At 45.9% G+C, this 13,272-nt stretch overlaps 1 protein-coding gene across 1 annotated transcript in view; it reads right to left on the reverse strand.

The window, feature by feature from the left end:
• The window catches only part of XYLT1 (xylosyltransferase 1), a 184,325-nt gene that overhangs the window by 17,442 nt on the left and 153,611 nt on the right, over positions 1-13,272 (reverse strand). The window contains exons 7-9 of the mRNA XM_068146850.1: positions 11,979-12,155; positions 9,728-9,990; positions 5,557-5,752 (exon numbers count right to left, since the gene is read on the reverse strand). Of these exons, the coding sequence (XP_068002951.1) occupies positions 5,557-5,752; positions 9,728-9,990; positions 11,979-12,155 (636 nt within the window). The remainder of the gene's footprint in view (positions 1-5,556; positions 5,753-9,727; positions 9,991-11,978; positions 12,156-13,272) is intronic.

The following is a 13,272-nucleotide window of genomic DNA, read 5'->3' on the forward strand; positions in this document are numbered from 1 at the left end:
CAGGGGGAGCTGGAACTATGATGACCCTTGCACTCTCTTCCAACCCTAACCATTCTATGATTCTATAGAGCAGCTGTTCTTTTCCTCCACGTGGAAGCAGCCAATAAAGGGCCAATCCCAGGTGAGCGAACACAGGCTGTGCATAGAGAAATACAGGAGCCATCATCTCCTGGCTCAAGAAAATGTAGTACACACTTGAGAGATGGATGCTGCAGTAGATACCTACCCATCTGCTGCTAAGATCAAGGAAGAGGCTTTTGCTGACTTTAGGACAAGTCACATCAGGGCCTCTACTAAAACCTAAAACATGAGATGCCATGTCCTTGCACTCTTTTCCTGCATGATGTGGGAAGTTATTTCTGGTAAACTCTTTCCTTACTGTCACACCAGTGCCATTGGTTTTTATTTATTCACAACTAACAGTAAAGCAGCTGATACACAATCCAGTGTAAATATTTAATGGATGTTTCTTTTTCCTAGCAGCTTTCATATTTCAGTGCTCTTCATACAAATTTTAAATGATTTACCCCTAACCCACAGATGACAGAAACTTACAAGCTGTTGCCATGAGAAGTTGCACACTACTGAAAACTAAGCATCTCTGACCAGACAGTGTGAAAATGCAGTAACTGGCCTTCTTAGGCCAGCTGACAGACTTTTGACTGTCCCAGCACTAAAGCTAGCATGTGTGTTGGGGGTTGACCACTAATGAACTACTTCCATCAACTCTCAAGAAGGCAGTCTGGTGAACTGCAGTGTTGAAAGCTACATATTTGCCCTTGGAGGAAGTGCCCACCTCATGGGGCATCAAACAGATTTGAGGGACTTCATTTTAAGTGAATAACTGAAGAATCCCTTGGCTCCTTTTGGCAAGCAGACATCTGACATTATTCAGATGGTTTGGCCAGCCTGGTACTGAAACTCCTCATATTCCTTCAGCTCCTCTTTTGCCTTAACCTCCACAGAAAGAATGTGGAAGACCTAGGATTTGATTTGTTCCACATACAGGAAGAGGAGATTCTCTCAAGCAGTCTCTGGAGGGCCGTGCACACACAGACAGGATCCCCTCTTTCACCAGATGTAGCTACTGAAGATTTCCCCAACACAGAGCTGTCCCTAATTTTTGCCTCATGTGGGCATGGTCAGGACCTCCTTTCCTGAAGGCATACCAAATAATTGTAGCTCATTTGCTTCAGAGGTTTCTTTATAGATGTCATCTCATGTCACCAGTGTAAGTGGTTCCAACAGAATGCCAAACAGCCTCCCAAATCCATAACATGTAACAATTACCTGATGATACCTGTACTGGAAACTGCCCAGGCCCAAAGGCCTGCTAAATAAATCACTCTGCTTGGTAGACAAATTACAGGAGGACTGCAAGCAAAAAGCTACAAGGGCAACAGAATAAAACCTACCATCCTAAATCCATCTGTCATCACAGGAATTCCTCCTACTGGACTATGACATTGCAGAATACAGGACAAAATGAGCCTTCCAGTGCACTGCAATCAAGGCAGCAGAGTTGCTGGTATTTCAGAGGTGTTTCACCTAGCACATGAGCTAATCAAAGCAGACAACGCAGCCCAGATATCAGAGCCAAGCATCGACTGCCTGGAGGAGCTGTCAGCACGGACTCTCCTGACAAGACCGACTGAATATGTATGGAAATAAGTGGAGAGAGAAAATTTCCTGACCATAATTTCCTGACCACATCTTGTGATCTACTCTGCCAACCTTCACTGAGTGCAGCCACGTCACACCTACCAGAGCTCAAGGGACCTGGAAATAATAAAGCCACGACGTGTGAAATAAATCTACACCCTCCTGGGCAAAGAAAAGCTTATAAAGGAAGCCATTTCCACTGCATTTGCTATTTCTTAGTGAAGAACATCAACAATTTTCCTCTCTTTAGTCTCTCAATGCTGGGAAAAGAAACAAGAAAGTTATAATCCACATGCTCCACCCTCCAAGTGACACTGCTCAACAGCAGGTTGCACTAAAGATGTTGAGATGTGCTCACATGTGCAAAGCTTTAGTAAGAGTGGACTGTAGAAGACTGAAGGCTGCTTCTGGGGAATAATGGTAACAAAAGTTGTTGGCTGGCTGTTAAGCTTTGTGCAGGCATCTTATTGGGTTCCCTAATGTACATGAGAGGCTGCAGCTGAAGGGCAGGAGATGAAGGGACAATTCTCACACTGGTGGCAACTGCTGCTCATGAGAGCCTGTCACAACACCACTGCCAGCGTGTGCAGGTCCATGAGAACAGCAGCACAAACTCAAGAAGAAAACTGCCACAGAGCAACACAAAGGCAAAGCACTGGGGCTCAGGCCAAGGCACTTGGGACTGTGCACCTCAGGCATCTTAGGGAAGGGAAAGGCTGCACACAGGTATTTGCAGGATCTGCCCTTTATGCCCAGCCTGGGGACATGCTTTCCTATGCTGCATAGCTTAGAGGACAAGCAGGTTTTATAGGGACAGTATTTCAAAGGGAATTTTACTTAAGGCACTAGTGAGAGACTTGTACCTCTTCCCTTGAACTCTACATAGTTGAGTTGCCAGTACTGGGATGTCTGATTTGACTGGCCAAGAGATCCTCCAGCCCTCTCTAATACTTTTCACAGCACTTTAAGCTTCTTAAGCCGGCGTTCACTTTCAAATGGAACACGCAAGCTAGGGGATGGAATCAAGCAGCAATGATTACCCGAGAAATTATGAAGGGATGTGGCACAGAAACTAACATTTTCCACACCATTATTTTAATCACCATGATTTTGGGCTTCAAGAGCAGGCACTGTGCATGGGGTGCATTTGGAAACAGGGAACTCTCTCATTGGCTGAAAACTCCTGGCTTCTATCTCTGTTCAGCCCCAAGATAAAATTTTCCCAAGATAAATTATGCCTTGATTATGGGTTTGTGTCTCATTGCTCACCACAAACAGGGCCATTAGGTTCACACAATACACGCTAATTGCCTGCCACCTAGTTTATTTTATACTCTGTGATGAATCACAAGGCTTAACAAGGCCAGAAATGAACTTAGTGTTCAACTGATATATGGTGAGCTGAGACTTTTAGTACTGTACAGCAAATCAATCTGCTGCCCTCCATGTAAAGGTTGCCATGAACCCAGGCTGCTAGGATCCATACTGTGTGCACTGTGCACAAGCCAGTTTTAGGAGGTGTGAGAGTTTCATGCTTGGAAATTGTCTCTCTTGGGTTTCCTGTAAGTTTTACTCAGCCCCAGACTAAGTGCAGGAACCACATGCCACCAGCATGCTGCCATTAACCACCGTGGCTCTCAGGCAGCCCAACCAGCTGGAGTTTCCCACTTAGCTTTACATGGTCTGTGGTGAAATCTGCTGCTTGAGAAGCAAAGTCTGAGAAGTAAAGCAAAGGAGCAGAGGGCAGGAAGGGCTGACTGGAGAGATCCTATTGTCTCTGCTGCAATTTCAGATGTGATCAGGGTCACAAATACACCTGGAGGCATATTCTGTGCAGCTCCTTCTGCTGGCCCCATTGGAAGCAAGCTCCAAGCTAAAAAGGTCCCAGTCAGTTTTAAATTTCTGGCAGATCATGGGGTAAAAGTCGTTGCGAGAACCAACTGTTACATGTCCCAGTAAGCACTAATCTTCATTTTCTTTTCTGGTACTCATCCTGGGAATGCTGATACCCTCATCTTAGCTGAACTGCTAAGTTTGTTTTACACTTGCTGGACTTTGACCAAGAAGTGGCATTTTAATAAGCAGCAGCAGATCAGAGGCTTTCCAGCCACAATGAAGCTGAAGAGGTTAATGCTGGATTTATATCAGAATAACTGGGAGAATTATTTGGCTCAGAGGCAGAACTGCCTGCAGGCCAAGGGAAGGCAGAAAGTAAAATAAACAATTAAGAAATGATTAAATGGTTTACTTTGCACCTTCTGGTCTTTTAAAATATGAATCAGCTATGTCAGGAGGGACAATTCAAGAGCTTAGGTGAGAAAAAACAATGAAAAGAAATAAGCAGTGCCAAAGCTCTTCTTTTTTTAATTTTTGCATTTCAAAGACAAGAAAATGTTTCCCCAGCCTGAGAAAAAGCTCATCAGTGATTAAACCCTTCCCATGCTTTGCACTCACTCAGCTTCACTGCAGCAGCAGCTCCTGCAGGGCTCCTTACAGACCAGCTGTGGTCCATGAGGCTGTGAAGAGCAGCTCATTAGTCCCATGGAATCTGAGGATCCTCCCTGCAGAGTGACACACTCCACAGAGCTGTGGGCACAGCGCAGTAAAGAGGTCACCCACATGCCACCACTTCCTCTGCCAGAGGAGGCTCACAGTGGGCACTGCTGCTGCAGGACATCTGTCAATCAGGCTCATGCTTGCTTGCAAGGCTGGGGTTTTTTTTGGGAAAAAAGTACACTGGGGCTGGTGGGGGACCTGGCAAGTGGCCAGCAAGTAAATTCTGGTCCCAATTTTGTTTCCTCCCTACAACTGTTTGAGTTCTAGAGTCCAGGGATCAGTATATTTCTTTTCAGCACACAATCAGAAAACTGCCAGCCTGGCTCTTTCAAAAAGAAGGACCCAGAGCAGGTATCAGGATGAAAGTCAGATTAAAAGTACCAAATAAACAGCAGAAATACTCCTACAGAGCACAAGAATTCAAGCTTCTGTGACCATTTATCACTGCATGAAATGGCAAGCGTAGGATCAGACCTGCTGATAAATGAAACACACTTTCCATCCATCTCTTTAATGGCACATTAGTGTCATGGATTTGCCATGCACACCAAAACACTGAATCCTACCTGGGCATTTCTTAATTGCCCAAGAAGATGGTAATTTATGGACTTGGCCAGAATGCCTGGAACACATTTGTTCAATCAATTTTAGCCCTTAATTGAAATTTGTGGCTTAACAAGAAAAATCATGAAACAAACTGCTCCGACAGTTCTGTCTTGAAAACAGAGCGCAGGTGTCGGCTTCTATTAGTGGTCAACTTTCCTGAGAGATTTTAGGGTACATTTCTTTTTGCACTCTATGTCAGATCCTGAGGTAAATTCCCAGGAGAAATAACAGGGTTTGTGGGAAATCTCAGCCACTGCTGTAACAGTTTTCTCTTTCAGGTTACAACATCAAGGTTTTGCTCGTAAGTGGCGTTGGTGCCTGACTATCACTACTTTTATGAGGGGTTTTTCAGCATGGTCGAGAGGAATGCTTACTACATCCCCCTTTGCATTTGGAGCTGCAAAAATATGGCATTTTTCCCAAGTATCTCTTACAGCACTCACCAACAATTACAAATACAAAGCTTTTAAGTTACTGAGCCCCTTTCACATCAGTAAACGCCTTCGGTTTGCCCTTAAGAAAGAGTGTAGTCACTCAAGGGTAATGTAAGAATTGAGGGTTGATCACAGAACTGGCAGCAGTATCTCCTTCAACAAAGACAACTTGCATTATGCTAGAGAGCCACTCTCACCTGAAAATTACATGGTCAGAGAGTATCCAAAAGGTGCTGAATTTGTATGCAAACTCTCCAGAGGCTCATGCCATTTGGCATGGGAGACCTCAAATACTTACTTCAGAGAACTGCAGCCTTCCAAAATCACTTGGTGGACTTGCAATCTTGAAGACTTTCTTTGGCATCACCCAGGTTTCCAAAGTTTCCAGTTTACTGACAGCCAGATTGGTTGCATGGTGCCTGATTAGGAAGCCTTGGAAACGGTCAGCGAGGAAGTAAAGGTGGACGGAGACTGGATGGCCCATGGGGTAGTATCTGTAAAGCAGCACATGCACATGCTCATCAGTTACACAAGACATCTCCACTTACTTGGAGCTAATGGCTTAAGAAGCATCATTCCAACTAGAAAATTCGCCACTGTACATGAAGAGACTTCCAATGTGTTTGTGACTCATTATCAAATATTCTTAGGATGCTCTGATTACCCTGGAACATAAACCCTGTTACTAAGAATATATGCTCATTTACAACGCATTCACAGCTCCAAGCTCTTCAGAAGACAGCTCTACTTGCCAGAAAACTCCCCTCCTTTACCACTTCCCCTGGGTAAAATGTGCCACCCAAATATATACCTTGTTATGCTGCAGCACGGTTTGCTACCATCACTGATGTTCAAGAAAAGTGCCCACTGCTCCAAATCAAGCGGCCTTCTTTTTCCTGCCTTCAGCCGGGCTAGTCCCTAGAGATGCCTGGCCACAGCAGTGCCTGCCTTGCTCACTGTGGGCCAGCAGCAGATGGGGACAGCAGAGGGTGCTGCAAGGCTGGGCACAGGCCAGTTGACACCCTGCTCTATTCCCCACGGTAGAGCTGATCCCCAACACGATCTCCAAGGGCACTGCTGCGAAGGACACCAGGATCCAGTCCCTGGTTTAGTTCTCTTTTATTTTAGGAAACAAAGGTCACATTCCTTAAAGAGGTGAGGTTGCTTTGGCCATGGATCTTTTCTTCATGAGTAAAAGCAAAATGAGAGAGAGGTCAAACAAACAGGAAAATCCTCTCATTGGGAGATCTGGAAGCCTACAGTTACAGTTTGGATTTAAAGACATTGGTTTCTAACCTGATCTAGTTAAAGATGAACCTGCTCGCTACAGGGGTGGTTGGACAAAAGGGACCCCCTTCAAGGGTCCCTTCCAACCTGATGCATTCTATGATTTGACTAATTAAAATTTACAGCCAGTTGTTTGCTATAGTCTCAGAAACATCTGTAATGATATTAGTGTTTGTATGGATGCATAAACAAAACCATGTAATTCATAGCTCTGAAACCAGCTATTTTGCTGCTCGACAGCACTGACGTTGAATGTGAAACACACAACCAACCAATGTCAGCGAAGTCTGACTCCTGATGCAAGTTGTTACATCTCAAGACACAAGCACTAAGAGGAGCAAAGCAAGAATGACTTTCCCTTACATGAATCAAACAACACCCAGAAAGGAGTCCCTAGAGCTTGAGAAACAAACATAATGAGATGGGGTACAAACAGGGCCAGCGCTGGCTGACTGAGGAAAAACACTGCAAAGTTACACAGCAACAATCCGACTTCTGTTCCTAGTACTAAGGTCTCCTGTTTTATATTTGTGCAGCAGCAAATATTTACAATATCCTTGAAATAGTCTGAGCAAACTGTCTCTTGGCAGCAGTGAGTAAAAATGCCTGGAGATGGAGAGAAATAAATTAAATCTCAATCACGCATTAATGTTGCTTCCCCTGAAGATGCTGATATGCAATCTAATTTGGTAGCAGAGCAGCCTGCAGGAGGCATGGCAGGCTGAGGCTGGAGCTAGTCCTTGTTAGAAAAGTGTGTAAGGCAGCTTCTCCTAGAAAAGTCCCCTGGGCCGCTGTGGGTGGCAGCATGGGACAGACTCCAAATGTGATCCAGAGCGGTAGAGGCTTTCCTTGCAGAGCCTGCAGCAGTGTGAAATGCGTTGGGGTGGTGACTGCAGCATCAGCTAATGTCGTGCTGCTGTCAGCCCCAACTGCAAAGGGAACACTGCTGAGGTACTCAGCCCTGCCATTAATCTACTAGAGATGTGCAGAACCATGGGAGGGAAGAGGAAACATATACATGCATACACCTAGGAAGACAACATAGTACCAAGAGAGATGTGAATTGCAAACCTGAGGCTTATCCACCCTTCTGAGATATAGACTGGATGCTGATTCACAGCATTTTGAGGGGGCTCAGGCAGGTATGAAAAGGAAGCCTCCACTCCATGTCACTGTTTGTGATTCCTCCTTGCACTGTTCTGTGAGGCTCTAGCCTGCCGTAAAGGAGCCATGCTTCATCCTAGAGACAGCTGCAATCAGCAGCGGATGGCATGGCTTCCCTATCTGTAATCTGAGCAAGCTTGAAAAGCACCTTGAGCTCCTGTGCACTGAAAAGGTCCCCAGAAATGAAATTGATTATTGATATAAATCATAATCAGAACACTGGCAAAAGGAATAAGCACAAAAGAAATTGTCAAATTATTTCAACACCAGCTATACTTGGCTCACACCTCTGCTGGCTTTACATTGCAGGATAAATGATCCAGGACTTCTTTAGGCCTGCCTTTATTACCTATAAGGAAGGCATGTTACTAGTGATTATTTCTATCTAATTGTTATTGATCTTCTATTGCTTTGCACCGGTAACCTTTACTGACAAAGCTGTAATAGGAATCTGGATCACTTATTGCTACATCTTTCTAAATGGGACATTGCTCAGCACTTCCATGACTAAGTGGGAAGGTCAAGGCACATTTGGCTCCTTCTTGAGAGCACAAGAGGGATAAAAATCCCTCAAAGCACAAGGAGTGTCTTCAGTATTTACTGACCTAGGCTGTATGTGCTTTCTATTAGGATAAAAAGAAGGCAGGGTCCAAAAAACACATTCTGAAGAAGAAATTAAGATACCGTGAAGTAAGACTTTAAAAGATGAACATTTTCTGCTTTGAACATAAACAGCTTCAGATGTTTGCAGGCAGACAACATCTACCATGAAGAGAGCCTTTTCTGTGCAAGTCTAACTCTAGGAATTCTTTCTTCACATCCCTTTTAGACTGAAAAGGAATCTAGAATATAGGGTGGTTTCCGTTTAAGAAATATATTTGAGAGAGAGCTTTATTTGCACTCTCTCTCTCTTTATAAACGCATTTGATGCTAATGGATCCCACCAGTTGCCACACTTTTAGCACAGACAGCTGTACCAAGCAGGCAAATAGAACTCAAGCAAGTAGTTCTCTGTACTCCATGTATGCACCTACAGGAAGAAACAAGCAAGGACCATGAACCTGACTATGTTCAGCTTCTCTCTGAAATCCTGTGCTTTGCTTTTGGTAAGCATAATAGAGGTGAACGTGACCTCTGCAGCAATCACATGGAGGGTTTAGGAGCTGAGGGTATAATAGACTTGCTGGAATTAATGAAGAAAATGCAGCAGTGGAGGTAGCACTGCCCAACTGGATCCTATCAGTCTTCATCAGGCTGGAGAGCAGCTTTTTAAAAGTGCAGCTAACAGGTCACATAATGTCAGCCCTGAATAACCGATGCTTTATTATGGGGAGAAATACTCCTGGAAATGAGCACTGTGCACTTGCAGCTGCCTGGTCCTGTTTGTTACGGTGTGCTCCAGCCAGCCCAGCCTGCAGCTCCAGAGGAGGGCCACAAGAATGATCAGGGGGTTGGAGCACTTCTGTTATAAGGACAGGCTGAGGCAGCTGGGGATGTTCAGCCCAGAAAAGAGACGGTTCTGGGGAGACCTAATAGTGACCTTCCGGTACCTGAAGGGGGCCTGTGAGAAGGATGTTTCCAAAGGCCTGAAGTGACAGAAGGAGGTGCAATGGCTTCAAACTGGAGAACAGGAGACTTAGATTGGTGTGGAGCCACAGTGCCCCAGTACTGTCCTTTTCTTAAAGGCACAGCCTCAAACGGTCACAATTGGATGTTAGGGACAGATTCCTAACACCATGAGGGTAGTGGAACACTGGAACAGGTTGCCCAGGGAGGTGGTTGGGGGGCCCCATCCTTGGAAATACTCAAGGTGAGGCCTGGCAGGGCTCTGGGCAGCCTGATCTAGCCAAGGATGCCCCTGCTGACTGCAGAGGGGCTGGACTGGATGACCTTTGGAGGTCGCTTCCAACCCAGAGCATTCTGTGACTCTGCAAAGCTGATGAACCTCCACCAGCACTTGGCAGCCCAGGCTGCGTTCCCTGAAGCACCCAAGGGAAGCACAAGAGGCAGAGACTAACCGGCAGCTGTTGTCGCCGGCAGCGTGGAAGGAGGTCTCGGCTCTGCGCAGGCCCAGGCGGGTGAAGGCGTGGTACATGGTGAGCGCCACGTCGCTGAGGCTGTGCACGCCGTCGGGCTCGTCAAACACGTTCTCCCAGTAGGAGCGCAGGCCGGGCGTGCCCGACGGGTAGTTGCCGTACAGGTAGTAGTCCAGCTGGCCAATTATCTCTTGGTTCACTACAGCCTCAAACTTGCGGGCAAAGAAGGTCGGCCTGGCCGTCTGCTGTGGTGACACAAAAAGGAAAGGACACTGGAGTGAGCTCCCATTTCCCACTGCGATGCTTTGTCCTTAGCACCGGGCTGGAGCTGAAGATGTGGACTGGTTCACCCCACAGGCCAGGGTGGCTCACGTTTGTGACCACCTGTCGCTGAGATCCAGACCAAAGCTATGTGATCACTCCATGAAAATGTACAGTGCCAACCCCTTGGTACCAAGGGCCACCCTCCACTGCCTTGCTCTTGAAGGCTCTCCAAGTGCCAGAGGGGTGGGGAACATTCTCTAAACCACTGTGTTAGCCTGCAGCTGGCACAGCATTGGCAGAGTTCTAGTGGTCAGGCAGGGAGCAGTGTCCTGTGGCACAGGGGCTATGAAGAGGCAGAGCAGCATTGTGCATGTATAAATTTGCTGCTATGACATGGTAAGAAGACTCCAGGAGAGGTGCCATCCATCACTGAGGTTTCTCAGTGGTCCTGTACTGATTTTTCACCCTGCAGTTGACAGAGTCTTGGGTGTATCACCAGTTTATATGCTCCTCAACTACCAACACCTTCTAAAATGCCTTTGGTTTGCCTTGCTCATGTTTGAGGATATAGGTTCTGAGGTACCAAGGAGTTCACACGTACCCCAGATGGTTGAAAGATTGTTTTGAGGGTGCTCAGTTTTACTCTGAGATGGCACATGCTGGGGCCTCTGATCTCCCCTTCTGCAGCTTGCTTTGTGCCTCCGTGGGAACTGTGAGCAAGCCTTCTGGTGCCATGTGTTCATCAGAGGCGCTCTCTCACCAGGCAAGTATCAGACGTTGCCTTTTCATCTATTCTCATTCTGAACTTTCCCTCACAGCTCAGTTTACCTGATTGTTTTCTGAGAAATGTCACTGTGGAGCTGTTTCCCCAGCCTGGAGCAGGTCAGCCTCTGCAGACTGGCAGGGCTTTCTGAAGATTTGCTATTTATTCTGCTGGAAACTTTCCTGGGATTGGTGTTTGGGGCAGCAGAGCCCCTCTTAGATAATGTCTCATTTGCTCTTTTCGTGGAGTGCCTGTGTCACTGACTTCAACTGTGCCTGGTAGGCAGCACATTACAACAAAGAAAAGATCTCTGTTTTGGAGGAGTCATCATTTTTGTGCTGTAGGGTAACACATTCCCCATCCCACACAAAGCCTGAACAAACATGCTTTATGTAGGGAACCCTGAGGAGCTGCAGGGACAGAACTGCAAATCTGTTGACCTCGAAACAAGTGGTTGTTCATTCTTAATAGAAGATAACACAAACCAGATACAGTCTTGAGGCCAAGTGTACCCTTGAGCTCAAGGATTTGCTCCCACGTCTGCCTTGAGAAAACTGATGAAACTTTTAAAGGCAGTCCCCAAAACAAAGAGATAAACTTAAACATAATCATGTTGATTAACATAGTCAAAAAACCAGATTAGCCTTGTGCTATGCAACCCTCTAGTAGACACTGTAGTCAACCTTTAAGCTTTTTTCAAAGACAAAACCCATTGCTTAACAATGAAAGCCAGAAGCTCGGTGAAATCACAACAGCACCTGAGATGGGACTTTGGAAAAATCCTCTTTGCACAAGTTACCAAGAAATAACAGTGAGGGACATGCCAAGCTTTCCTCCTTTTTACAACAGCAAATCTACCAGTGCCACAAGTGCAGAGAGCTGCTATGTGGCCTTACCTAGCAGTGTGGAGCCACCCAACTGCAGCAGGGACTGGGAAGAGAAGCTTTCACCCCATGAGGCATGATGGAGAAAGAGATGTGAGGAGGAAGCTCTGCTCTTCATTTCAGAATAAAAGATTGGTGGTTCTGTGTTTTGGCCTTTTATTCCCCTGAAATGAAGAGCAGAGCTTCCTCCTCACACCTCTTTCTCCACCATGCCCGAGGGGTAGAACCTTCCCTTCCCAGTCTGTGCTGTAGTTAAGTGGCTCCACACTGCAGCGGGGAAGAGTTTCTTTGTGGCTCTCAGAGAAGGGACTGATGCAGTTACCTGGAATCGGTGGAAGTCTGCTGGTTTGAAGTCATTAGGCGAGCAGCCACACCAGTCAACAATGTGCTTGTACTGACACTTGCAACCCAGTTTACGGTTCCAGTTTGTGATGCGCAGGTTGTTGTCCACCATGGACTCGCAGTATGGGCTGTTCTCCAGAACAGTGTGAAAGAAGGACTGCAAGACAGACAGACCAGATCAGTACATTCTGCTCCTCAGACTTCATTTTCTCTTTCCTTTCAGCCCATGGGCCTGAAGCTAATGCAGGTGACTTTCTTTCAAAATGACCGAATTCACAAGCTCTGCTGTTCTGCCATAGAAGTACTTTATATGTATGCACTCCACAGAGGATGGAAAACTCACAGCACCCCACACACACAGTCAAACTGCCATAGCATACAGTTGAGGCTTTGCTACAATAACCTGACAGAGAATAATTCACCTTTTCTCCTGTTCAGGAGGAAACTTGACAGGGTGCTTGGTTGCATGGGTTAGTTGATTAGGTGGTGTCGGATGATAGGTTGGACGCGATGATCTTGAAGGTCTCTTCCAACCTGGTCTGGTCTGGTCTATTCTATTCTATTCTAATTGTGCTTCTGCAATAAGCATCTTTGGGGATTGGGAGCCCAAAGGACTCCCAGAAAGGCACCAGTGCCAGCAATGATTTGATTTTTACCTCAGCTGTAAGAGCAATTCTGAGAAACCCTCATTATTTGCCTCCTGTAAGTTACTCTCTGGTCCAGCACATTTAGGACTATTTTCCTGAGCACTTTGTTGATGACATATCTCAAATTGTTTCCCAAGACAATTCTCAAACCTTTACCATCACCCTGGTTACTATGAAAAATAGTCTCAGACAGCTCTTCTGTGGATGTCTCTAGCCCCAGCACTCCCAAATGCATCGCTAGTTGAAGGGCCTTCTTCTGAAGCACACAGCTCACCCCAGGCACCAGAAGGGCATTCTGCCTCCTGCAATTACATCTGAAATCATGAGTCTTTATTTGCTGACTCAAGGCAGCAAGGATTTCTTATTGGGCTATCCTAATTATAACATCATAATATCAGCTATTACATACATCATGTGTAATGGGGACTGATATAGCAGGTTAGCAGGTCAGTGAAGGCAGGGTGATTTCAAGAAACCAGCTACATATCTTGCAATGAAAACCTTGTACCAAGGAGCTGTAGAATATGATCAAATTTAGCTCTGTGAGAGAGGATTTTTGCAGCAGTGACTCCTCTTTAAAATCAGCAGTAGTAAGGCCTATAAATAACCAGCATAACATTAGCATGG

This window comes from Melanerpes formicivorus, unplaced genomic scaffold, assembly GCF_026170545.1.
Source record: "Melanerpes formicivorus ecotype bairdi unplaced genomic scaffold, bMelFor1.0.p_v2 SCAF_14, whole genome shotgun sequence".
In the NCBI taxonomy this organism is placed as follows: domain Eukaryota; kingdom Metazoa; phylum Chordata; class Aves; order Piciformes; family Picidae; genus Melanerpes; species Melanerpes formicivorus.